The sequence below is a fragment of the Delphinus delphis genome, chromosome 6, assembly GCF_949987515.2.
Source record: "Delphinus delphis chromosome 6, mDelDel1.2, whole genome shotgun sequence".
Classification (NCBI taxonomy): domain Eukaryota; kingdom Metazoa; phylum Chordata; class Mammalia; order Artiodactyla; family Delphinidae; genus Delphinus; species Delphinus delphis.
In genome coordinates, this window is record NC_082688.1 from 19751978 (window position 1) to 19778908 (window position 26931).

General features: G+C 56.1%; 1 protein-coding gene across 1 annotated transcript in view; it reads right to left on the bottom strand.

Moving 5' to 3' along the window:
- Positions 1–25247, bottom strand: part of COL27A1 (collagen type XXVII alpha 1 chain) — a 143278-nt gene extending 118031 nt beyond the window's left edge. The window contains exons 1-5 of the mRNA XM_060014270.1: positions 25152–25247; positions 18681–18751; positions 12777–14509; positions 4887–4940; positions 571–624 (exon numbers count right to left, since the gene is read on the bottom strand). Coding sequence (XP_059870253.1) covers positions 571–624; positions 4887–4940; positions 12777–14509; positions 18681–18751; positions 25152–25213 — 1974 coding nt within the window. The 5' untranslated portion in view covers positions 25214–25247. The remainder of the gene's footprint in view (positions 1–570; positions 625–4886; positions 4941–12776; positions 14510–18680; positions 18752–25151) is intronic.
- Positions 25248–26931: the final 1684 nt, after the last annotated feature.

The following is a 26931-nucleotide window of genomic DNA, read 5'->3' on the forward strand; positions in this document are numbered from 1 at the left end:
CTCTCGCCCATCACCGAGTCCTCCCTACCTCACCTCCACATTGTCAAGGTGCCCACTCCCCTCCTCCCACACCCCTACGCTGGCCTGTATCACCCCAGGTCTCCCTGCCTCTGCTCTGGTTCCACACCCCCCAGTCCATCTTCCACATGGCATCCGGGGTCTTTCTCAAACATGATCTTTCCACGTCCCTCCCGAGCTCAAAACTTGACATGCCTCCCCAGGGTGTGTCTTATGACCCAGTAACACGTACATTCGAGCTGGACCTTCACAGCCCTCCCTATTTAGCAGCAAATGACCTTTCTTTCCACTCCCTCTGAGGGCCTTAGGTTCCAGCTGCCCTTCTCCCCCTCAACCCCTCCCCACCAGAAGCTAAACTCTTAACTCCTCACTGTGTCTCCAGCCCGGTACAGGGCCTGGCACCTGGGAGGCTCCAGGGAGTGCTTGAGGCCTCCACAGTGACCCTGAGGCCCAACCACCAGGAGCCTCTAAGAAGAGAAGCTCCCCCAATGCAGCCCTAACCTCAGCATCCGTCCCACGGCTCTCCCTCCAGACCCCACAGCAAACACTCACTTTGGCTCCAGGAGGGCCGGGGAGGCCTGGATTTCCATAAGGCCCAGGAGGACCCTGAAAGGGAAAAGAAAAAAGAGATGAGGGGAAAATAGGGGTCAGGGCCTGGCACTTCCGCCCACCCATCTGCTGGGTCTTCCCTAGTCAAGTCTCAGCAGTCTGGCCATAGCAGCTGCTTGCAGAGAGGCTCCCCTGACGCCCGGCCCCGTGCTAAGCACTTTCCGCGCATTATCTCACTTTAACCTATTAACCCACAAGGTAGGTGCTACCACGATTCCTATTTTCAAGATGAGGAAGCTGTTGCTCAGAGAGGTTTATAACTTTCTCAGGTCACCCAGCTGCTAAGGGGCAAAGCTAGATCTCAACCTCAGATGCGTGGCTTCAGAGCACAAGCCCTTAACCCCTGAATGTGACCACCTTTCTGTACGCTCTCCATCTGGCCCCATGAGCCCCTCCCACACTCGCTTCCTCAGGCTCAGAGCACACTTAGCTGTTTGCTGCCCTGACAATGCCTGGTATGGATACTTCCTCTCTGTAACACTTTTTTTTTTTTTTTTTTTTGCGGTATGCGGGCCTCTCACTGTTGTGGCCTCTCCCGCTGCGGAGCACAGGCTCCAGACGCGCAGGCTCAGCGGCCATGGCTCACGGGCCCAGCCGCTCCGCGGCACGTGGGATCTTCCCAGACCGGGGCACGAACCCGTGTCCCCTGCATCGGCAGGCGGACTCTCAACCACTGCGCCACCAGGGAAGCCCTGTGTATCATTTTGTCATGCTGTCCCATCATCTGGCATGCCTTTCCCACCCATCCCCTCCAGCTGAAATCCAACCCATTCTTCAAGGCCTGGCTTTAATGCCACCTCCTCCAAGGAACCTTCTGGGACTCTTCCTGCTAAAGGGAACCTCTCCAGACTTCAGACTCCAACTGGACTCTGTATGAGCCTCTGGAGTTGCGAGCCCAGTCAAGGGAGCACTTGGCTGCTCTGAACAAACGGGCATCCCTCCTGTGGCCCCAACACGTAGTCAGAGCTCTCCCTTAGATTCCTACATGCTCTGAGCTTACAGGGTCCCCCAGGGACCACGAAGCAGCTGGGAAGACTGAACTCAGAGAGTCAGAGTCTTGGCCAAGGTCACACAGCAGAGTAGCGTCCAAGAGAGGGCCGGGACCCAGTTTTTTTGGCTTCAAGTCCAAGGCTTATTCGTGGCACTGGATTTTCTCAGGCCATATTTGAATCTCCCTTACAACAGCTGCGGCCTTATGTCCACTTTCTCTGCAAAGGCCCTGGGCTAGCGTCCTGCAGCCCAGTAATATAAACAGAGTCCTAAGAGTTGAGTACTTTCTGGAGGTCTTTTGTCCAACAGGAATAATCTGAGGCATTGGGGATGGAGACAGGGACCTCGAGGGGTGCCCCCTACTACAACAGCCTCTAGATACACTGCCCTTGCCCCTGCCCCCTCTTGACTCATCTGGCTGTGTATGAATTTGCTTCCTTCCTCTCTCTTCAAGGCCAACTTCCCAGCTGCAGCCTGTCACATTCTGCCCAAGGCACCTCCCTCTTCCTCCATGCCTGAGCTGGGACCCTCCCCTTCTCCATCCATGTGGAGGAGGAACAGAGTTGAGAGGCTCACTCAGTCTGGGGAATTTATAACGGTGTCATGGGTGACCTCCAAAATAATCAACCCTCCAGCCCCTTCCCAATATTTCACCAAACGCTGTCTCCTGGCACCTAGATGCAATATGGTCCCAGTTCTGAGCCTTCCCCCTCTCCAGCCTCAGTCTCCCCATCAGTTCCATGAATGACAGGGACTCATGGTGTCTAAGGAATCTGGAAGACCTCAGAGCTTCACCCCAGCCTGGGCTCCTGGGCTCTAACTTTAGAGCTCAGCCTGAATTGGGAAAAGGTTGGACGGGGGTGTTTGAGGAGGGGACCTTCACATCTAGCATCCTAGAACCAGGCATGGGCTGTGCCGGGCAATGTCAAGATTGACTACCTCTCCCCAGTTGTGCCCCCAGCTGCCCTAAAGATGGAGGGATAGAGCGCTCGGCTACCCCATCTGCAGCTTGTGAAGGTGAGGGCTTCCTGCTTTCCCATCCCCACTCCTCCACTCCTCTCCAGCCACTGCCTTGCAGAGAAATGAATCACATAGTTGACTGGGAGCCAAGCAGACCGACTCTACAAATGCCGCAGCCCAGAAAGCCGAGTGGAGGGAGGGCCTAGGGATTCCCCAGCATCCCTCGATGGGTCGAGGGAGTATGCAGAGGTGGAAAGGGGCCAGCCACAGAGCTTTGGATGACCTCAGATAAAGCCCTGACCCTCCCTGAGCCCCAGAACCACCATCTGTACAGAGGAACTGGGATTGTTTAATCCCAGCATTCTATTATCTTTGGCATTTTATGATCTATGGAATTTCCAGTCTAGAAACAGGGTGACGGGCAGCAGGGAGTGGGGAGTACTCCGAAAGCCTGAGAGGGATGTCAGGAGAGTCATTCCCTCACTTGTGGAATTTCAGAGCTGGTAGGAACTTTGGATGGAAATGCCTTACCATGATCCAGTGTTTTACAGATGTGGAAACTGAGGCCCAGAATAGGGAAGGGACTTGCTTAAGGTCACACAGCTTCTTGGGGGAAATGCTCTTGACTCCCAGACTAGAACCCATCGGCAACCATTTGCTCAGCACCTTCTGCACACAGGGTACTCTGCTAGGCATTGGGTGAAAAAGAAAAGTCAACAGCGCCTGTCTCTGGCCCAGAGAGGCTCAGTTGAGTTGACTGGAAAAATTAGCACAACAGGTAGTTTAAGAGTCAGACTGTCTGCTGCTGTGGAGTCAGACTGTCCGGGTTCCATCCTGGCTCTGGCATTTACTCTGTGTTTGAACTTATCGAAAGCAACTGAACACTTCTGAGCCTCAGTTTCCTCACTTGTAAAATGGGGATAGTATTGGAACTTACTTATCGGGAAGGCTGGGAAGATGGGATGAGATCCTGCATACGTCACCCAGGTGACAGAGTTCAGTGGCCAGTGTGAGCTTTTACAAGGGACCCATGCCAGCCAGAGGGGCAGTTAAGTGCCGCAGGAGCGCCAGGAAGGAGGTGATCATCAGAAAAGGAGGCGGCATTTGATCTGAGCTATGGATGGAGGAGGAATTTGCCAAGGAGGACATGCCGGGTCAAGAGGACAGTCCAAACAAAGGCACAGAGGCTAGGGGCTCAGGAGGAGTTTGGAGGCTCAGGCAGACTGCTACGTCCAGGGGCCTCATCCTGGTCCCAGGCTACAAGGTCCCTTGGCCAGCATTGTCCATGATACCTCTGTGGTCCCCAGCTCTGGGCAAGTGCCCCATGGAGACTCCAAAGCCAGGAGGAAATGCCACTTCAGACAGCAGATTCCAGAGCCCTGGGCCCAGGGAGCACAGGGCCAGGGCTGGAGGGAACTAGGGCTCGAGTAATTGCATAACCAGAACCATCCTCTGGGCTCAGAGCTAAAAATATGCCCCAGGCAGCTATCTCTGCCAGGGCCTCGCCAGGCCCCCAGCGTGGGAAAGGCTGATTCAGCCTGGGCACAGATGCCAGGCGCCATGGGTCTGAGCCCTCTTGGGAAAACGACAGATTTCTCTCCAAGAGGACCCCTAAGAGTCCCAGTATTATATGGTTAAGAGCCTGGGTTCCAGTCCTAGCTCTTCCATTTCCTAGTAATTCGGTTTTCTCATCCCTAAAATGAGAGTGGTCACACTGGCCCATGGGGGTCCTGGAAGGAGAGAGGATCAAAATAAGACAGCATTAAGTGACATGCCAGGCATAACAGACCGGAGCTGCTTTTCACTCCGAGGTTCCGGCTAGCTCCTACCAGCCACCAAAGCCCTGCCAAGCCATTCTCCAGACTCTGGTTGAACCTCTCAGCATGGGAAGCTCACCCCATCCCTGGCACGGCCCATCTGGTTGCCTATGTCAGCATCGCTACCCCAGGTTGTCCCAGCAGAGATGGGAAGATGGATGCAAGTGTCAGGCTCTCCCAAGTCAGCTTTTTTCCTGGACAAACACTAAAGCCCATCAGCTGAGGGGATGGGCAGAAACCCCTTCTCCACTCCAGGCTGCCAAGGGTGATACCCACAATAGACAGCATAGACTCTTCAAGAGGTTCTCACTGTCCCATGCCACGTCTGGCTACACAGTGCCCCCTAAGAGCCCTACGTCCACTCCAATGGACAAAGTGGAAAATGGGTGCCAGGCAGCATAAGGACACACAGCAAAGCTGAGACTTCAGGGGCGATGGGGTACAGGACACAGAGCCTACCAGAACTCAAAAGGACAGTGCGTGATCACTTACCCGAGGACCCCGTGCACCAGGAGGTCCAGGGAGCCCAGGCAGCCCAGGGGGACCCTGAATAAAAAGCAAGAAGACAGCATCAGTGCCCAGTGGCAGAAGAGAATGGAATCACGTAGTCATTCAACAAACCTATCCAGAGCTCTGGGCATGGAAACCCTATGGTTGAGAAGAGGGATCCCTTGAGGTACCTACCTGAGGAATGCATGCTCTTTGGGGTTTTCAGGCCGTTGCAGCTGCTGTTTCTTGGTCTTTGAAGCGCTCATCTTTTATTACTCAACTAACTTAGGGTGTCGCCTCCTCCAGGAAGCCTTCCCTGATCCCTCCCCTAAGTTGGGCCAAGCCCTCTCTTTCCCTCTGCTTTAAAGGCCACTGTACTATATTTGGGGAATTATCTGCTTAGAAGCCCGTTGCTCCCACTAGACCATGGTCTTCTCAAAGGAACTAGTGGGATATGAGTCATCTCTCTCTCCCCAAGGCTCAGCAAGAGATCTCAGAGTTCAGCCAAGTTATCTGCAGAGCCTCAGCAGAGAAGGGACTTGTCCAAGGTCACACCAGCATCTCTGCACCACGGAGCGGCAGTGTAGCATCAAGGGTGTAAGCAAAGACTGCTACATCAGACAGGCCTGGGTTCAAATCCCAGTGCTACCACCTACCAGCTGGGTTTGGGCAAGTTCCTTAACCAGCCTGTGCCTATAAAATGCAGTAATAATGCCCTCCTCATTGGATTATCGTGAGGATGAAATGAGATGGTAAACATATAACACAATGCCTAGTATGCAATCGTCAGTCAAATGTTGCACCTATTCCAGTGGTCACAGCCGGGTCCAACCTTCATCACCACGCCCTGAGAACGCGCAACAGCCCGCTCACTTGTCTCCCTGCCTCCGCCCTCTCCCCCCTCCAGTCTTCCTCCACACAGCCTGGTTCACCTTCCCAAGGCATTCCCCCTGCTCAACAACATTCAATGGCTCCCCATTTCCCACATAAGACGGGCCTAACCCCGCATCGTGGCATTCAGGGAGCACCTGTCTGGCCTCACCTCTCTTCCCTTCCCATAGGAAGCAAGTCAGCCCAGCAGACTTACTAAACCGCAGTCTGACCTTTGTTCAAATCCTAGTCCTGCCACTTAATAGCTGGAGACTTGGTGCAAGGCCTTCAGCCTGAGTCTCCACAGTTCTCCTTTACCACAGCTACTGCCCTGTCTACCCCAAAGGAGTGAATGAGGATTAACTAAGTGCCTGATGTAAAGAACTGAACACAGCCTTCAAAGGAAGCCAGGCTTTCAAGGATGTGTGAGGCCTGGGGAATTCATTTGTTTCAAATAACCATCAACGAGATTCCAGGTTTCCTGCCCAGAGTTAAAATCAGTGTTGAAAACCCAGTATGATTTGGCTGGTAATTAATCCAGATCTCACGCTGGGCAGCCTTGATTCACAGTTCTGGTCTGTGAACACCACGTGCTTGCTTGTCCATAAATAAAAATCAGAAGAGAGATCCAGACAGGCAGATATGGGTACCAAGGCCCCGGGGTCACTGGAAAGAGCCCCGGCCGGAGGGAGGGAGGCTCTGCGTGACCTAGTGCAAGTCCTGGCCATCTGAGCCTCCAGGTACCTCTGGCCAAACTGGCAGCAGGCAGCATTCCTTCCATCCAGAGCCCAGGGGCGGGGTGGACAGTTTCTAGTCTTTTATCTACCTCTGGGGGTTGGAGATTCAGGGCCAGCCTACTCTCTGCTCCTCCCTGGGAAGCAGTAGAATGCAGTATAAGACAGGGGCCTGGGTCCACACTGGGCGCCCTCACTTACTAGCTGTGTGGCTTTGGGCCAGCTCCCTCCAGCCTCCAAGGCTTCATTCCTTAACTGTAAAATGAGGCTGTACCAGCACCTAGCTGACAGGTAGTCTGTAAAAAGTGCAAATCCTAGTGCCTGGTACACAGTTAACGCCCAGAAAGTTAGTGCTGTTTCTGTTAAGCAAGCTGCTGGAAACTCCCCAACTCAATTTTAAGTCACCTTCCCCAGCATCTGTTTGGGGGAGAGCAAAGGTTTCCCCTCCTAGAAGGTCCTCCTCGGCCCTATTCTTCCAGGTGACCCAGAATCAAGGGGAAGTGCGGGGTGCTGAGGCCAAGCGTTACTGCAGGTACCTTTATCATGACTGAACCCTCTTCACGGATGAGAAACCACAGAGAGGCTCAGAGAGGCAAAGCGATTTGCTCAAGGCCACACAGCTAACAGGTAGGGCCTGGATTCAACCAAGGATCATTTGACTGGTTCTCTTATCCTGGGCAGCTTCCTCACAGGCAATCTCGGCCAGGTGCGTCGTGACCAGGTGCGCAACCTTGGGTAAGTCCCTTCCCCGGTGTGGGCATCTGTGAAATGACCATCCCAGAACCTTCCCAACACTGGCGTTCCCTGAATTTCTGTGGTGATGTCCTCCTCTAGGTTTTCCAGTGGGAGAGAAACGGTGAGATCACGTCCGTCTCCCAGAGAAGGTGGCCAAGGCCCGGAGGGGTGAAAGATGGTGCAGGGCTCCAGGGAGAGGCAGTCTCCGTGGGGTGTAGCTCCCCGGTGGGCCCTGGGACAGCCACCACTGCAGTGGCCTGGACACACCCTCTTGGCATCCAGCCTGGAGTCTGACCTCATCCTTGATATCTGCAAAACAGACTCTAAGTGCCAGGCAGGACCCACGGCCCCGCCTGGTGATGTCAGTTCACAGCTGGACTCCTTGACATGGCAGCCCAGCAGCCCAGCTGCGGCCCCAGGCAGGCCTGACCCTCCCACACGCAGTGAGGCTGGGTGCCCCCTGCCCTTCTCGCTTGATCCGAGACCCTGCCTGCTCACCGTGCAGTGGAAAAACGCTGCCATTTCTTTCCAGGGCCCGAAGCCTGAGCGGGTGACTCCGGGATGATTCACAAGGCCAGGGTGGGATTTTTCCACTCCACGCTGCAAACAACGGGGCCTCTGAGAGGGCCTGGAGCTGAGGGGGAGGGGAGCGGGGGCTGCAGGCCTGTCTGGGGGAGGTGGACGAGGCCTGGGCTCGGGGCTCACGCAAACAGAGCCATGGAAACAAGCAGGCAGCCGCTCTGGGCTTCCCCCAAGGGTCCTGGCCTCCAACAGTCAGGCCTAGGGGAACCCCATCCCCCGGAACAAGTCCACCCTTGTGTCCAGCTGCAATAGCCCGCCTGCCAAGCCTTGCAGAAGGAAGTAAGTCCTGGCTGGCATGGCCCCTGGCAGCAGGCAAGGAGAGGTTTCGCAGGCCTGGGATCTGGGAGACCTGAGTCCAGTCCTGAGTGAGCTGCTAACAGCCAGGTGACCCTGAGCAATGACCTTTCATTCTCTGGGTCTCTGCTCAGTGCCTGCTGCCTGGTGGGGGAGGCAGGAGATCTCAAAAGGCCCTCCCATCTCTAACCATCTGAGCTCACGATTATTCCCAAGGTTAGCCCAAAGGGCACTGAGCTTTCCCCAGTCTCTGTCCTAGGGAAGGGCCTACTGGGACAGGCCTTGAGCAGATTACTTCATCTCCCTATGCCTCTGGGTCTCAGTTTTCCCAGCTGTAAAATAGGAATACAATACCCCCTTTTTTTTTTCCCCAAGATAATGTATGCGCGTGCTGGTTATTCTCCATTTGCTCCCCAGATCCATTCTGTGCCCTGGGAAGCTGACCTCTACAGGCTGCACTGCCAGGCTTTCCCGCTCTCTGCTTCTGGCTGAGTTTGGTCAATGGGAGACCCCAGCAAGAAACTTCTTCTTCCAGTAGAAGGAGAGGGCGGGTGGGCTATTTCTCTCCCTGCTCCCTCCTTGCTGTGCTATAGTTTGGTCCCAGCTCCTGTTCGAGACCCCTGTTCATGCTTTAACTCTCACTGGCTTCGAGCAACACCTTCCCCTCCCCTTGTAATTCACGTTGGACCCCATGTGCTTCTCCAGCCCCTGTTGATTCCTTTGATGATGCCAACACCTCTGTAAATAATGCCTTCCTTAAACTCTCCTCGATTACCCTGTTCTCTGCCTGGGGTCACAGGACACAGCACACAAACTGCTTAGCACAGAGCCTGGCACGCAGCAGGAGCTCAAAAATCATATGCAAAGACAAAGCAAAATGCCCCTCCGTTCTCTTGGATTCTAGATGATACCAGTGTAAGGGGTGAATTGCTCAAGATCTAGCCCTGATTCCTAACTGCCAACGGCATGAAGGCCCTCCTGTGCCAGAACCTCTTGGTTCTCTTAGGGCAACAATGCCCCTACCTCAACCATTTGCACATCAACAATCAGCCACACACATCCACTGGAACCCATATTCTAAAGCTGGGTGCTTTACGCCTCTCATCTCAGACAACCCACACAACTTTGGAAAGGTAGGTGGTACCATACCCTTGTTTTACAGAGGCCAAAAACTGAGGTTCAGAGAGGTTAAGTGACTTACCAAAGGTCACACAGCACCTAGCACCTAGAAGGCACTCATTCAACATTTGTTGAAAGAATGAAAAGATGGCTGGATAAGGGAATGGTTCAAACCCAGGTCATTCCAAATCCAAAGTCTGTGTGCTCTTGCACTACAAGCGCCTCCTTACTGCACCGGCAGCAAAGATCTGTGTAACCTCAAAGAGCCTGGCCTGCGTGTCAGGACAACCTGTTTTCCGTAAGGATCAAATTCCTTCATTCATCTCCCAGATAGTCATGGAGCATCTGCTGTGGGCCAGGCGCTCGGCCGGGTCTCCCCGAGGTAACGCTTGGAAAAAGTGCAAGGGTGTGCAAATGCCAGCAGCCTGATCGTGAATAAATAAGGCCTTGACTCGCCTCCTCCTGGGCGTGGGGCTTCTGTGCAGCTTCTGTGCAGCCTCTGTGAACCACAGCTTCCCCGCCCCTAGTCACCCGGGGCCAAGCTCAGCTTTTCCATGTTCCCCCTGCTCCTGGGGCTCCCACAGAGCTCCCTCCCGCAGTGCTACAACTCCTGGCAGGCCTGGGCCCACAGCTCTGTCTCAGCCTCTGCCAGTCTGTCCCGTGCCCCTCGAGAACCATGCAGAACTGGCCAGACACAGCCTTGAACACCCTCTCAGGCTCTGAAAGGTCCTGCAGTCACTTCTAAGAAGGGAGCTCTCCCAACACTGGGTCATAGCGGGGAGACAGCCCCAGGGAGAGGAAAGAAGTTCCCCAAATCACCCAGCAAATCGAAAACTCCAAGGCAGCCCTGGAGATTCCTCAACCGGCTTCCTCACAGGAGTTGGGAGCTATTACCGTCTGCAGAAACCAAAGCTTAGAGTGGGTCGGGACCGCAGAGCTAGTAAGGAGTGGAGCCAGGATTTAAACCCAGGTCTGCGTGTGCCCAGACTGGGGACAATTAAGCCCCATGTCCCGGGCAGCACAGCTTCTGCTCTGCTGGGGTTAGATCCTGAATGTATCTGAGGGTTTGGGGCGGGGATAAGAGAAAACAGAAGAAACACGAGTTCTTGTCACTGCTGTTCAAAGATGCCACCTCAATGAATAATTTCTGATATCTGGTGAAATATAAATGACCAGTTCGCCACCAGTTTGCCACAGCGGACTGGACAAAGCTTCTAGAAGCTTCTTGGTTCCTACTGGAGTGAGACTAGGTTCCGAGCCGGGGGGAGGGTGGGATTAGGGGACAGCACGGGACATGAGGCAGCATGGCACCCGGGCACACTGATGTCTTCCCTCTTGCCCTCATCTGTTCTGGGCTGGAGAAGGAGGAAGAGCCATGGTCCTCACTGAAGCTGCATCCCAGCTCCTCCTGCAAGAACATGCTGCGTGCCCTTGGCCAAGTCTTTTGTCTCCCCAACCCTGGTCCTCTTATCTGTAGAGGAGGGGTTAGTGCACACATCCTACCCGCCTGGATCAGTTTCTACAAGGTCCTAAAGGGAGATGCCACGTGTGTGGAAGTAACTCATGAACGTGATAGGTACAGAAACAGAAGATTTTTTAGACATTGAACTCTTCACTTGAGACCAAGGACAGGGCCTGACACAGCGCTGAAGCCCTCAGCCTCTCAGCCCTGAGTCCTAGGGTCTCAGAGCAGACACTTGGGGTGGGGGGGGGGGCGGCGGGGACTGGAATCTGCTGATCTTGGAGTCTGGAGCTGGGGCGTACACTTCAGCTCTGCCTCCCACGTGCTGTGTGGCTTCTGAGCGAATCCTGGCCCTTTCTGGACACAGTGTCTAGGCTCCTTACCCGCCCAATGATGAGGGTGAACTGAATGGTCCCTGAGCACCCATCCCCTGAACAGGTCAACTCCAGCACCTTCTTTGATAAGGGGCGAAGTTCAAGACCAGATCTGGCGGGAGGCCTCACTTCCTGCTGACCCACATCACCAAAGCCCAGGAGGCTCAGGCACCCGAAAGGCCCAGCGGCAGAGTCTACACCCTGAAAGCCTGCTGCTGCTCCAGTTCTGCTGGCTTGGACACGGCCTCCCTCATTCCACGTCACACACAGCCTTGGGGGACAGGGTTGGCCTCCTCCACTCGGCGGGGGGACCTTTCACCCCCTTTGACCTCACAGCCAGTGAGGCCAACCCCTCCACAGTTTGGGAAGCTGAGCTATCACAGGCCAAAGGTACCTGGTGCCCGAGTACGACTGGGTAGCCTGGAGGGGTGAAAAGGGTTTCTCCTGCTTCGCTCAGCTCCCCACTCCATACCCTGCCAAGTTCAGAGCACGGGACTTGAGCAGAATGTTGACATAATTGCAAAGCAATGCATACAATTTCCGTAAGTTCTACAATATGGTTATAATAAAAACGGGCTCTCGGTCCCCTTGGAGACAGGCTGAATAAATATTATTCCTAATGATTATTAAGACTCATTAAGTGTGTTTGTAAGGCCTGGGAATTCCCAGTATCTGCCACTGTCTCCACATTGTGGGGAGCCTAACCCCAAGCACGGAGCCTGGTGGGCGATCCGGCCCCGGGAAGGAGGAACCCACACGGTGGTCATCTCCAAGGAAGGAGAACAGAGCAGAGGCCCGAGCTTTCTGGAAACTCCATCTTATCATTCCCCACCCGGAGGAATTGGCCTCCAGCTGCAGAAAGGTCGCTGCCCCTGGAGACAGTCCCAGGCATGCCGGAGGCATCGACCCTGAGACCGTTTCCTGCACGTGGAAGGTTCTTTCTCTCTTCCTTGACCCTCCTCACCCCGAACTCCTCTACCAGGGGCCACACATCAAATGTCTACAGGAGCCAGGCAGGTAACAGAAACAAGATGAAAGGACTGGATTTGAAGGCCAAGCGGGAGACGTGTGGACAGGCACTCACAGGAGGGGGCCTGTCCTGTCTAAAGCAGCAGCCCTGACACAGCCGCAGCCCACGGGCCACTGCATCTCTCCCTCTTCCAAGAAAAGCCGGTCACCCAGTCTTTTAGAAGAAATCTCTCACATTTAAAAAAATATTAATAACTTATTAAACATTTTTAAATAATGCTGCACGTGCAAAAGAAAACACACTCAGCCCTACCCATGTGCGACCTTCGCCTGAAACTCGCAGACAAGCTGGTGAGCTGGAGGAACCCTGTTCCAGGGCTCAGGCCTTTGGGGACTGCGTAACCTGGGGCCAGTCAGTTCGTGGTTTTCCTTAAGCCGCTCAACCTTTACAGTGAGGCTAGCAAAGAGGGACTTGGGGCCTGGGTTAACCAAAGCCCAGGGTTTGCTCTTACCTGGAGAGGGCCACCCGACCCAAGTCCACCCCAGGGGATCACACATCTGGGGCAGGATGTGCAGTCATGAATACAGCCGAGGTGGAGGCATGGGGGACCCGGGTTGGAGTCAAGGCCCTGCCTGTAAGCAGCTCCCTGCTCTAAGCTGCTTCACTTCCTCTGCCCTGAACAGGAGCAACTGCCTACCTGCCCCAGTCACCCGCTCAAGCTCCAGGCAGCAGGCACACCCCACCCAGTCTTACCGGTAAACCACAGTCTCCCTTGGGCCCCGGAGGTCCCATCAGCAGCAGGAAAGGTGTGGGTCCCACCAGGTGGAAGAACGAAGAGCCAGTGCTCATGGGCTGGGGGCTGGAGGACAGGAATGGCGCCGGGGCCAGCACCGGGGCCGGGGTGGTCTGCTGGCTGGGCCGCAGCTGCCTGGGGCTCGGCCCAGTTGTCGGATGGTTAACTGGGACATCCCTGGCTGCCTTCCCAGGTCTGAGAGGGACGGCCTTCCAGGGGCTGCTCTTGGATCTGACTTTCTTTGCGGCTTCTGGTCCAGTGGGTTTCTTGCTTCCAGTGGGGGCTGAACCAGGATCGAGGGTGGGAGGCATCGCTGTGGCCTGGGGCCGAGCAGTCCTGGAAGCCCTAGGACTGGGGGCAGGTGATGGGGGCAGGCCGGCGGGTCGGGGAGGTGTGTGCGTGTTGGTGCGGGCAGGGGCTAGCTCACTGACATGACTGCTCGTCTTGGCCTCCGCCTGGACCACTGGGGGAAAAGACCTCTTAGAGGAGCTGGCAGCAGGAGGTAGGGGCCGGGTGCTGGGTGCTGGCTGTCTGGGCGTCACAGGGTTCCTCTGGATAGGCTTCACTGTGGGACAGGAGACTCTGTCAGGAGCTGGGTGGGAGGTGGGTAGCACCGGCTTCTTGGTTGGGGGCGCTGCCTTTGTGAAGGAAGGCGGAGCTGCCTTCCGGGTGGGGCGGGGACTTTTGACAGGGGCCATCGAAGGAGAAGGGGCCGAAGGCTTGGTGGGGTGACTTTTGGGGATTTTGGTGGCTGTGCTCTTCTGCAGTGGCTGGACAGGCCTGGTGGAGCTGGCGGGAGAGGCTGGGGGCACGGGAGACAGCCCTTCACTGGCTGACAGCCTGGCAGGTGGCCGGAGGGTCCGGGCTGGGCCTCTACCCGTGAAGGGCTGGTGCGGGCCTGTGCTGTTAGTCCTCAGGGGCTTGGCGGGCACGGCAGGCATCACAGTCACCCTGGGCCCCCTGCCTGCTGGCCGTGACGCCCGGGCTGGCGTGGCAGTGGTCAGGTTCTCCATGCCCAGCAGGGCAAGGTCGGTCTGGAAGGTGAGGGGTGTGCCAGAGCCTCGGGGGAGGAAGGGTCCCAGCTGGGGCCGGTACGTGTCAGCCTGTCCACACTGCTTTCTCAGGTGGGTACAGTAATTGTGAGCGACCTGCGTCACGGGGTAGATACTGAACTGACACAGGGCACCTTCAAACTGGACTGCGTGTGGGCTCATCTTCCCAAAAAGGAACACGCCCTCAGGGTCAAGTGCTGGGTCCCTGTGGAACGGCAGCGGGACAGGCACCCGGTGCTGCCCGCAGGCCGTCACCAGGGTGACGGTGCGGCCGCGGAGCTCCAGGGCCAGGTGATGCCAGTGCCCGTCGTGCACGTCGAGGTCGAAGGCCACGGAGCGCCGGGGCCCCAGGTGGACGACTGTCTTGCCGGGGAGGAACTGCAGGCCCAGCTGCAGCTTGTGCTTCCGGCTGCGGACGGCGAAGAGGAAGGCATGGTTCACCCGGTGGGAGCAGAGGCTCAGCACCAGTGCCAACTCTGTGCCCAGGGCGGCAGGGACGACGGCAGCCGTGGGGGCCTGGAGCCGGGCCCGCTGCGTAAAGATGAATCCTGACTGGAACGGAATGACCCCTGGGGGCGGGGGGCTCCGGCCGCCCGCTGCCTTCGTCCAGCTGAGGCCCAGCTTTTGGAGGACGTCCACATCTGGAGAGGGAGGGCAGAGGGGGAGAGGACACAGTCAGGGCCTGCTTCCGGCTGCACAGATGGTGAGGACAGTCCACCCACTGCTACCTGCTGCCCCATGGCTGTGGCTGACAGCACAGAGTTGGAAGCAATCCCTCGTCTGGCTACGTGATCCTGCATATGCAGACCGTCCTCCACTTATGATACAGTTACGTCCCGATAAAGCCAAGGTAAGTTGAAAACATCCTAAGTCAAAAATGCATTTAATACACCTAACCTACGGAACATCACGGCTTAGCCTAGCCTACCTTAAACAGGCTCGGAACACTTACATTAGCCTACAGTTGGGCTAAATCATCTCACACAAAGCCTACTTTATAACAAAGTGCTGAATATCTCACATAATTTATTGAATACTATAAGTGAGAAACAGAATGGTTGTACTGGTTCAGAATGGTTTAAGTGTATTGGTTGTTTCCCCTCGTGGTCTCGTGGCTGATTGCGAGCTGTGGCTGCCGCTGCCCAGCATCACAAGAGAGAGTATCATACTGCATATCGCTGGCCTGGGGAAGGATCAAAATCAAAAACTCGAAGTACGGTTTCACTTTTGTACCATCATCAACTCAAAAAATCATAAAATCGAAACATCGTAAGTTAGGGACCATCTGTAGTGGCTAAAAACACAGACTCTGGAGCCAAACTTCCTGAGTTCAAATCCCACGACTTACTAGCCTTGTGACTTCAGTGCCTCGGTTTTCCCATCTTTTAAATGGGGTAATAGTAATACCAAACTCAGAAGGACGTTGTGAAGATTAAATGAGAATGCACTTGGAAAAAAATGCCTGGCACAAAATAAGCACTTTTGAAGGGGAGCTATTAATATTAAACATCATGATAATCACCAAATGCTAGAACTAAGGGTATAAGAGCCTGCCCACCATGGTTTGTTTCCCCTTCTCTCTTCCTTGAAAGCCATATCCTCCAGGAAGCTGGCCCATAAGTGAGGGAACGACAGGAATGTTCATGTCACCAGAGCTTGGGAAGGCTGTCCAGGGGACCTGACTAGTTTCACCATCGTTTTCACCCAGTCTCCTTCCCACCCCCGAAGTCTCCTCAGGCTGGAGCAGACTGGGGGAGCTGCTGTCTACACAGAAGGCAGAGGACATTTCCAATGACTCCCTTCCTCCCTGTGTGGCCTTGGACAGAGCAGAGGAAGTAATCAAGGCATCCCTGCAAACTCTGTCCTCTGGCGAAGTGTCTGGACATGGGACCGTGGTCTGGCCAGGTCACATCCGCCTGGTAATTATGCCGACTGGGCTTGCCAGAGCAAAAGGAGGGCTTCCAGGGTGTTTATGGAAAGGTTTCCTGACCTTGCCTCTCGTCGGGTCATTCGACCTCCCCCAGTTGGCTGAGCTGCCAGGGTCTGCAGAAGCCTGCTCAGGAGCTCCATCTCAGCAGGAAAGGAGAGGCTGCCTCCGGAACTGGGTTCTGGGAAAGGTCCTCAGGCCCCCACCTCTGAGCTCAGCATCCTAACCCCTGAGTGTGGAATGCTCTCTCCCTCATCGCCTGGAGCAAGAGGGGGGTGCACGGGGCTGAATGCAACCAGCTCTTAGTAGACCCTAGGTCAACCACTGTGAGATGGACAGGTGGATGGACAGAGAGATAAATGGGCTGGAAAAAGCTGAGAACCCGAGTGCTGGTAACATGGCAGCATAATGGTAGCAGGCTCTGGAGTCAGAAGGCTGGACTTCAGAGCCAGACAAGACCACCTGTGAGTCCAGACCCTGAGCCTCAGTTCTCTCTGCTGTAAAACGAGGCTGCAAAGAGTGCCTACCTCATCGAGGTGTTGGGAGATGAAACGGAGGTCTTCCTTATTATCTATCCTCACCCACCCCTGCATCAGGTACCTCTGGCCAAGTCTATTCCTGCCCCCCAGGCCTCAGTTCCCCTGCCTGAAAGACAAGGGAAACCAGACCTGGAGGTGGCCACAAAGTGCTAAGAATGTTCTAAGAACTCTGTAGCTGTAGGCTGCTGTTTCACGTTGGCTTGGATTGAAGACTCTTATTCTTCCCTAGGACCCGAGGGCCTTCACTTCCCTTCAAATTTCTCCTTTCTCCCACCTGTCTGTCCCCAAGTCCTAAGGTAAAATAAACCACACTGTTTAAGGACTGTGCGTAGTAGCATACTTTATACGTTTAATCACTGAAAGCCTCTTACTATCGTAAGATACTTCTCACTATAAACAACTTAAAAGGGAGGAGCCACTTGTAATGACAGAAAGTCACTGCTCCCTGTCCCACCTCGGCAGCCCCTGAGAGGCTCTCAGGCCTGCACACATCTCTCCCTGCACCCTGCAACTTACAGCCGCTTGCGCTCCCTCAGGGAAGATGACAACCGGCCGGGCCAGGTGGCACCGAGGAGGTTTCCCTTATCATCCTCTCCAGATGGGTTTTGTTTTTGTTTTTGTTTTTTTTTGCTGCATTGGGTCTTCATTGCTGCACACGGGCTTTCTCTAGTTGTGGCGAGCGGGGGCTACTCTTAGTTGTGGTGCGCGGGCTTCTCATTGCGGTGGCTTCTCTTGCTGCGGAGCATGGGCTCTAGGGCACGCGGGCTTCAGTAGCTGTGGCGCATGGGCTCAGTAGTTGTGGCTCACGGGCTCTAGAGCGCAGGCTCAGTAGCTGTGGCGCAAGGGCTTAGTCGCTCCGTGGCATGTGGGATCTTCCCGGACCAGGGCTCAAACACGTGTCCCCTGCATTGGCAGGAGGATTCTTAACCACTGCGCCACCAGGGAAGCCCTCCACGTGGGTTTTTAAACTGACACCAGGCAGTCTCCAGGCCTCCCCTGCACACTACCTGCAGCTCAGGGGCCAAGTCCCCAACTCTGCTACCTGGAACTGACAGAGGTGGTCACTGCTAAGCCTCTGGGAGCCTCTGACCACTGTGGGCTCCACGGGGATAGAGAAGGGCCGCTCTTGCCCAAACTTGTCAGGTAGTATATAATTAACAATAAGAAGAAGAACTAACATTTATTGAGCACTTACTATGTGCTTTACATGGGTTATCTCTCTCTATTCTCTCAATCATTTATACAGCGGGTACTGTTTATTATCCCCATTTTACAGAGGAGGGTCAGAAAACTGAGCGATAGTAACTTGCCCAAGGTCACACAGCTTATAATAAAAGGCCCAGCTGGCCCCCGGGTCTTTGTCCTTCCTTCGTCACTACGCTATCCTATCCTGCGCTGGAGCCCCTAGACTGGTTGGAAGGCAGGGTGGAGACACATCCAGAATCCCATCAGGGGAGAGGAGCTGGGGGACAGGGGAATGAATTCAGCCCCAAACCAAGATGGAGGGACCCGGCCAGCTGGCCACAGCAAGATCCCTTTATTACGTAAACCGGGCTCCACACTGCTCCAGCCTCTCCTCACCACCCTCCTAGTGCCTGACTCAGGACTCTGGACAGCTGTTCACCTACTCTGTGGGGGAAAGAGCAAGCTCGGAAAATATGACATTTGCACAAAATGTTGCTGGGCAGCAGGAGTCTCTTCCGGGCACAGCCCTCCCCTTCCAGGGGCCCAATCCCTGCCCGGTGGCCAGGTCAGGCCACAGGGGCTCTGGGAGTGCCCGGCCGCCTGCCCGTGCTGGGCGGGCGTGGAGGAGGGGGAGGGGCTGCTATTTTAAGTGGCATTGTGGCCGCTTGACAAACAGATGTGGGAGACGTCAGTTTCCATGGGCAGTGGTGTAGCCAGCCTCCCGCTGCCTGGGCCCTCTGGACAGCTCCTCAGGGACAGCCGGAAAGAGTGGCATCTCACGGGAAGGGGAGGGCGGATCACAGGCGTGGGCAGTGATGGCGGTGGCCTTCGTGCCTCTGGTCAGCACTTCTTGGGGGTACCCATTGGACAGAGGGACAACTGCAGCTTACTGACCCAAAGTAACTTACATTCTGCCCTGGAGAGGAACAAAAGCATCACCTGTCCACATTTCTGCACTGAGCCCTTTCTACCCTTCACAAAACATCCAACATGATTCTCTCAAGCCCAGAGAGAAATTTGCCAATGACTGGCTCCATTCTACTGATGAGAAAGTCGAGGCACTGAGTTCCAATTAGGGGAACTGATGTCTCCTACCCCTGCGTTCTCAGATCCCTTCTGTCCTCCTTTGTCTCCCCCTGGACAAAGAGAAGAGAGAATTACCTTCAGGAGCTCCTTGGGTGGAAGCCAGGTGACAGGCAAGGGAGACTAAGATCCAGGTGAAGAGAAACCCCCTAGAGACCAGGAGACACAAGCAGATGTGACATCAGCTTCCACCTCTCACGTCCAGGTCCAGGTCCAGCCAGGGAGTTGGGAGTGGATCACCCAGCCCCAGTCCCACCCCAGTCCCGCCCAGGGGAGGCAGGAAGCGAGGCACAGGCTTCAGGGCTCTGTCGGACCAGCCCACGCTCCCGGGGGTCCAGGCACAGCCTCTTGGGGTAGGACCTGCTTACACAGTACGAATACAACCTCGCTTTCCACAGATCAATAAACCAAGGTCACCGGGCGGAAACTAGTAGGCAGGAAGCCCTGCCCTGGGCCGTCAGGAGACCCAGGGTCCAGCTCAAAATCTGCCGCCGACTCACTGGGCAATGAGGGAACAGCCCCTGCCGCACCCCGTCTCTGGGCCTCAGTCTCTCCATCTGTCCTGTGGCCTCAAGATCTTGAGGCCCAGCGGGCAGCAGAGCCAGGGCTGAAAGGTCAGTGGGAAGACCAGGCTGCTCTGCTTAGATGACGGGTAAACTTTGCAAAGGGCAGGAAAGATGAGAAGTCAATCTCGACTCACGGCGGAGGGCGGGAGAAGACCCCTTAGCCAGGACCAGTGTGTGCTAAGGAATCTGCCTCCTGGCTTCATGCTGATAGGAAATGGGAGAGAGTGAAGGAGAGAAGGGGAGACGACGGGGAGTCAGGCCCCCACGGGTGCAGACCTGGCCCCATTGCTTACCAGCTGTATGACCCTGGATGAGTCCCTCCGCCTCCCTGAGCCTGTCTCCTCCTCTGCAACTCGGCTGACACTCCCTATCTCGCAAGTCAGGCGTGAGGATTAAATGAGCTCATGCATGTCAAGGGCTCGGCCTGTTGCCAGCCACCAAAGTGCTTCTTATTCTTAGACCAATCCTGCTGTCCCTGCACTCTGGGGCCCGGAAGGGTTAATGCTCTGCTCAGGGGATCCTGCCAAGATGGGCAGAGGCAGTGATCCGATCTCACCTTCCTGTGGGAGCAGCCACTGGCGACACCCGAAGCCACCAGGGCATCTGATCCCGAGGCAGGCAAAGGGGAGGGCGGCACGTGGCCAGAGTCGGCCAGCTAGGATGCAGGCAGAGAGAGCCCCGACAGGCGGGTGGTGAGGGCAAAGGCTGGGACACGTGGGCCCAGGATCCATTTCCAAGAGAAAGCCTAGGATGATGTGCTTCTGGGGAATCACGTAATCCAGGAAACCCATCTGCCAGGGTGGATGTCTGGAGTCCCGGGTTCTTCCCAGCTCCCTGGGAGCCTTGGAAAACACCCTCTGATTTAATACCAAGTACTCCAATTTAATTGCAATTAGGATCGATGGTAATCCTGACCTGGACACTGTGGAAGACACTGATGGTTCCCACAGCCACCCCCCTTTCTGCTAGTTCAGGGAGACCTGAACTTCAGAGGATACTGGATGAATCTGGATACGTCTAAGCCCACTCTGGGAATCTGCCATGCTAATGACTGGCTTAGGCGTGCATATGTGACCCAAATGTGGCCAATGAGGTGTGAGGGATGCCTGTCAGGGCCTCTAAGAAAGAATTTCAAAGGGACATGGAAAAGGTTTTCCTCTGGCCTGTGCATGTTGTTGAGTGAGGACCTGCTGCTGCAGCCATTTTGTGCACATGAGGTAACAAGGCGCACGAGCATGTGAGGACGACAGCATGGAAAAACAGTGGGTGTCTGATGTCACTTGAGATGCTGAATTGGCCAACCCTATTACTGCTTTTCCTTTGGGCCTCTTGATATGGGAGGTAATAACTCCCCTCATTGTTTAAGCGTTGTTCAATTGAGAGTTAGAGCGTAAGGTGAACTAGCTCAAACAGCACTCAGACGCTGACGGTCCCTTGAAAGCCTTCTCCCGCTTCTGGGCCTTTGCACATGCTAATCTGAAGTGCTCTAGACACTACTCTTTTGCCTGGTCAGTTTCCACTCATGTGTTAGATTCTAGCCTTGGTGTCGTTTCCCAGAGCCTGCCGCACATACGTCACCAGGTATCCCATGTATGGTCATTGTCTATTTCTCTGTTTCCCTTTCTAGCCCAAGTCCCTGCAGGGCAGGGACCACATCTGTCTTGTTCACTCTTGTTTTCCCAGCACCTGGCAGGCATGTAGTAAGTGTTCAGAGTATTTTTGCAGAAGGAATGAATGTTACCTGGTATTACAGGACTCTGGACTTCACAAAGTATCTTCCCAAAGCTTTAACTCCAGCAGGCCCACCCCACCTCTGACATTTTCCAGGGATGCTTCTAGATAATCCTTGCTCCCTCCTCATCCTCTCCAATCTGCTGCCACTGCTGTGAGAATGCCTTTTACACAGGGCCTGTCCTCCCTGCCTCCATGGGCCTCACCTCCAGCGCATCACTAGCAATCACTAAAGGTCAGTGCCTAGCGGCCCTGGTCTTGTCTCGGGAGAAGGGTAGAGGCTGACCCTTCTGGCATGACCTGCCCGCTTGAAGCAAATTGGCAGACACATCAGCTGTGATGAACAGTAATAGGCAGCTTTGTTTGATTTGACAAAAACTGAGGCCTAGGGACGGTAGGTGCTTCCTCAAGGTCACCATGGGAAGACTCTGGGGACACAGCTCTTCAGTACTATTTCCCACACCCGCCAAGTAGCTACTCAGGAAACTGGGGCCAGATGTAGTGGGGAAGAGCCATCTCCTATATCCCAGTCTTGGTAGTTCCAAAGCACAGCTGCATAGCAAAGGCTCGGAGAAGTCTGCGATAAGGAAATTCACTGCACTTTCCGTCGGTCAGCAGTGCCTGAACTTGAGGACCAGGGAACTCATTTTTCCTGAGAACGCCTCCTCAGAAGACACCGCCTCTAGCTCTCCAGTGTTCCTGCAACCTTACTAGTCTCTGTTCCATTTCCTTCCGGTCTCCTCTCTTCCCAGCCCTTTCCAGGCACCAGCTCTCACTCCTTGAGTCTCTCCCTGTGTCGTCACATCCACCCTTCTTAGGACGCTCCCCAAGCTGATAAAGAGAGGCCAGGTGGAGAGGAGAAGGTGCAAGAACGACGCACATCCTTCTCGGTCAGTTTTTCCTGCTGGGGTTATGCCAAGGTGACCACCCTCTAGAGAATAAGAGGACGTATTGGGGGCAATATCTGTCATCCCTAAAGGTCAGGAGAAAGAAGACTCACAGGGGAGATGGGATCGGAATCTTCTCTTCAATTAAGCTTCCTAACACCGCGGTTTCTGACTCGAGAATTTCGGCCCTGAAAAGGCCTGTTACAAAAATATTTGTCTCCCTTTCATTCACCTCAACAAATGCAACTGACCCTCTCAGACCTGGATTCTGTGTGCACCTGACCCAGAAACTGCCGAAGTATAGCACGGGAGTATAGAGGCCAGACTCTAGTCCCAGCCCCTCTTTATAGAGATGGGCCACTGAGGCTCAGAGAGGGGAAGTGACTTGCCCAAAGCCACACAGCAATGTCAGTGACCCACATCATCTGACTCCACCACCTAGAAGACAGTCCTTTTCGCTTGACTCGTCTCCCGTGGAGAAGAAATCGGAGACTTACAGGGACTTCCTACTTGCCAGACACCAGAGTCCCAGCCTTCACCAACAGGAACAGAGATGCAGCCTGGGGAGCCAACAGCCATCTAAGTAAGCTCCAGGCCTGGAAAGTTGGCTCCCAGAGGGAGGCCCTGCCGATTCATTTGCTCCCGTTCCAATCCTGTTTAGGCTACTGCTAATAACGTTTAGTGCCTGCACTGGCTCAGAGCTTTGTTCTTCCAGACTTCTGTTTTCACCGCTGACTCGTGGGCCTTGGCTGGGCGAAGCCAGGGCTCCAGAATGTCGGGAAGACCAGAGCTCAGCGGCCAGAGACGGCAGAAGGCGGCCGAAACGGGAGCCACGAGTTAGGGAGCCTGACCTTGAGGACACAGCCTGGCCACACGGCCCTCCAAGAAGGGAACCCAGGTGTTCCTTTCTCCTGCAAAAAGCCCTCTGCCAATGCACCTAGCGTGGTTACTCCTGGACCACGAGGCCGGCCAGAGCCTGCAGCTGGTGTGCATGGTTTTTCCTCTTTCCTTGTTACCTGAGAACATACAGGCGCTCAGAGACCCACACAATTTGAACATCCACTGTGAGCTCAGAGCTGAGACCCAGGGCACAGAAACACAAGGAAAGCAGCCCCGTGGTCTCTGGGCTTAGCTGTTATCCCATGGAGTAAGCTGGGAAGGATGCAGCCAGAGGACCACAGGAAACAGAAGGGGGACAAACCTGTCCCACCTGCCTCCATGGATTGGCCAGGCCCCACGTGCCCAGACAGCCACGCCCAGGCTTTCTTCACACCTTACACCTCGTCCATGGGAACACAGACAGGGCATCTGTCTGGATAGGATGCGGCCCAGAATTTTCCAGTTGTTTCCCACATCCATTCAAGATGAAGTGAATAATGATATATAAGTAACAGCTGCCATTTATTGAGCACTTACTACATGCCAGGCCCCGTCCTAAAAGCCTTTTACAAGCACAGGCCCACTAATACTCACAAACACCCTTCTGGCTGGGAATGAGGATGCCCGTTTGGGGGGATGAGAAAAAGGAGAAGCAGAAAGACAAGGTGCCTGCCCCAGCTCACAGGGCAGAGGCAGGATTCGCACGGCTTGACTGAAGTACCCTCTCTGCCCGTGGGTGTGAGTTTATGTTTTGCTTCCATTTCCGCCATCAACTGAAATGGCATTTTCGTGTGCCAGGCAGGTTGTGGGGTATCCAGAGGGTCCCTGAACACAGAGAGGGAGGAAGAGCCTATGCCAATAAAGTAATGGGCGGAGTGTGCTCGGGGAGGGACAGACCGTGGGTCACATTTGGAAGGCAAGCCCCCTCCAGTGCGGCATCAGGGCTGCTGATGGCTGTTGAGCTGAGCCTTGCGGATGGCAGGCTTATGGAAGCACGAGGGAGGAGGAGTGTTCTGAGTACAGGGAGGAAGGGGAAGGAAAGAGAGGCCAGGGATGCTCCCTAACGGTGTCATGGAAGCTGGGCTGGGAGCAAAGCTAGGAGGCACGCAGCGGGCCAGAGGGCGCAGGGTTTGGGGCACTGCAGTGGTTGGGGAGGCAGGGGCTGGGCCGCAGTGTCACTGCCCACTTACCTAAAGCTTGGGCCCCACTGTGGGGCGCTTGCCTGGTACCACTTTTCTACCCAACCGCTGGCATCTGCCCTGGCACAGGGTCTTCTGGAGAAAATGAGTCAGCAGTGTGCTTACTGGTGCTGTGTGTGTGTGTGTGTGTGTGTGTGTGTGTGTGTGTGTGTGGCGGTGAGGGGCGGGGGAATCTCAGCCAGCCCACTTTTTCCAAGACATGGGAAAGAGAGGGGGAGGCATCACCCCCCTGATTCCAGCGCAGAGGGGGCAGGGCATGGTGGCCAAGGGCGGAGCTACAGCCCTGACCAGCGTCTTGGGAATGTTCTCCGGTCCTGGGGGCAGGACGGACAGGGAGCAAGTTCTGCGCTTCTCTGGGCCGTAAGCAGGAGCCACAGTCCACAGGGCCCTGAGGGGCTGCTCCCATCCTGCCCACTGCCACACACACCCACACGCGGTGACTCCCTCCGGCACATGCTCACTCCTTTACAACTCCTACTCCACAAGCTGGGAATAAGAGCCTCTGGGTCCCAGCCCCTCCTTGGAGATTCCCTGCCCCTCTCTGGCCCTGAGTCTCACATCTGTGCAACGAGGGGTTCGAATTAGTCATCTCCCAGGGCCCTTTATGCCCTGACATGCTGGCTCTCACTTTTTCCTCTCTCACACGCAGGACAGGCATTGAGGACCACCCCCCGCCCCTCCCCAAGCAGGGAAGCACTGAGACACACAGACCCAAACAGACTGACACACATGCGGAGATTTCCAGAAACAGGGGACGTGCAAAGACACACAGACACTGAGACAGCAGCAGAAGCCGAGACCCGCAGCCCTAGAAATTTGCAGACAAGTTTCCCGAGAACCGACAGAAACGGAGACTTACAGGCTCGGGACCTGTGGACACGGACACTGGAACACACCGAGACAGTCAGAAATGGAGATCCCCCCCTCCCCCAAGCATCCAAAAAGCCCCCTTCCGCCCCCCCCCCGCGCCCGCCCGCCGCTCCAGGCGCCACCCCCACCCCCCAATCCCGATTCCCGGGGCTGGCTCTGCATGGGACCCTCCCCAGCTCGGCCCCCGCCCCAAGGCGATCGGGCAGCCGCGCCAGGCAGGGAAGGGCGGGCAGCGCTCTCGCCAACCCTCGCCGGGCCGGGGGCGCTGCCCGCTTTAACCCTTGGCGGCCCGCCTCGCAGGGGTGAAGGAAGGAGCAGGAAGCTGACGTTCCGCTAGAAGCGTCCCGCGCGGCGGGGAACCCCCGCCTCCGGAGCCGCAAGAAACTGGGGAGGGGGCGTCCCCGAGCCGGTACTCACCTCCCGCGCGCCGCCGCCGCCGCCGCTGTGCCTCGGGCCCCCCGCGCCGATCCCGCTCCCATGGCGGGCCCCTACTTCATGCTCCCGAGCCCGGGGGGCAAGTGTGGGCGCGCCCCATGGGGCCGCCAGCCCCCCGCCCCGCCGCGCCAGGCGGGCTCAGAGCGCTCGGCCCCCACGCCCCCAGCGCAGCCCCGCTCCCAGGGGCGCCCGAGCAGGCAGGCAGCGCGGCCGGGGCTCCGCGGGCGCCCGCGCCAGGCCCATGGTCCCAGGAGTCCCGGCGCCGCGCTCGCCCCTGCCTCGCTCTTCTCTGCTTCCACCGAAAAGGAAGAAGAAGCAGGGGAAAAAAAACAAAATTCAAACTTTTGGAGGCGGGCTGCTGGCGGTCCCCGGAGGCAGAGCAAGGCCGGGCGAGGGCGCGCGGAGGGCGGTGGAAGCTGCCTCCCCGCCGGCCTGGGGGAGGAGAGGAAAAGGAAGGATTTGGGGGAAATGAAGGCGATTTAAAGTCTCGGCCCGCGGTGGCTCTCCACCTTCTCTCCTCCCCGCGCCGGGCCGCCCTCTGCTGCCCCCTGCTGCCCCCTGCCGGCCGCAGCCGGGGACACAGCCTCCGCGGGCCCACGACTGTCCCGCTGAGACACTCCACGCCCCCAGCCCCCCTGTAAAGATGGGGAAACTGAGATTCACAGAGAGGAAAGAGTTGGCCAAGACTGTACAGCAGGATGACCACAGTTCGGAGATTCGGGACCTCTAGATCGTGAGACTGGGGGTCCCCGAGTTGGGGGCAAAGATAGAGGGGGAAAGGGACAGATACTATTGCTGAAAGGAACCCGGAGTTCCAGGGACAGATCTGGGACTAGGACTCAGTGTCCAGACTCTCATGAAAACAACAACCAGTGTTCTACCACACACATACACACACCTATTTTCCTCCCAGATTCAGGGCGCCCTGGAGGACAGACTTTCCTGGGCACGTAGTGGGTGCGTTTGTTCAATGTTGGTCACCTCTCTCTCTCCTCTCCACGCAGTAAGAAATGGGAGCTTAACCTACCTCCTCACCCCAGAGTAGACCAAAGGCTCCCTCAGATCCCACTAGGGAGCGCAGAACTGCACACCTTGATGCCGCCACAAACACCTGGCAAATTCGCACACCCACAACCCCAGTTCGAGCCCTGGCATCAGAATCCCCCTCCGCCTCCACTTCCACGACTTGTTCCCTGGTGCATACACACATTCCCACACATATCTACACTTGCTCCAAATTCAGACACACACTCACACTCACTCACATGCAGGCACAGCCACGCACTCCTCCTGGGCTCACACAAACACACCCTGGGGTGTCTGGACTCTGGCGCACACCCGGACTCCACACACGCAGACGCATGCACATGAGTGCTTACACGCGCACAAATGCATACTAGTTTAGCCTAGCCAGATCCTCCCAACGCACACACCCGCGTGCACACCTCTCATACGTATCTTCACGTGCACACGTAACAGCCCAAGTGCACACACTCACGCGCGCTACCCCCACTTGCACACAGGTTTCCGCTAGTGCCCATCGCACGCGGGCACAAACACACTCACTCCTCGCACGTGCACCCCCTCCCCACACGCGCGCACCTTTACGCATACACACACCCGTACCCCCAGCGCTCCAGGAGCCCCGGGCCACTTACTGGGTCCCTAGATGCGAGGCTGGACGGTCGGTCCTTCCTCGGGCGCCTAACGGCATTTGTATTCATGGGTCCCCGCAGCCCCGGGCGCGGGCGCGGGAGCGGGG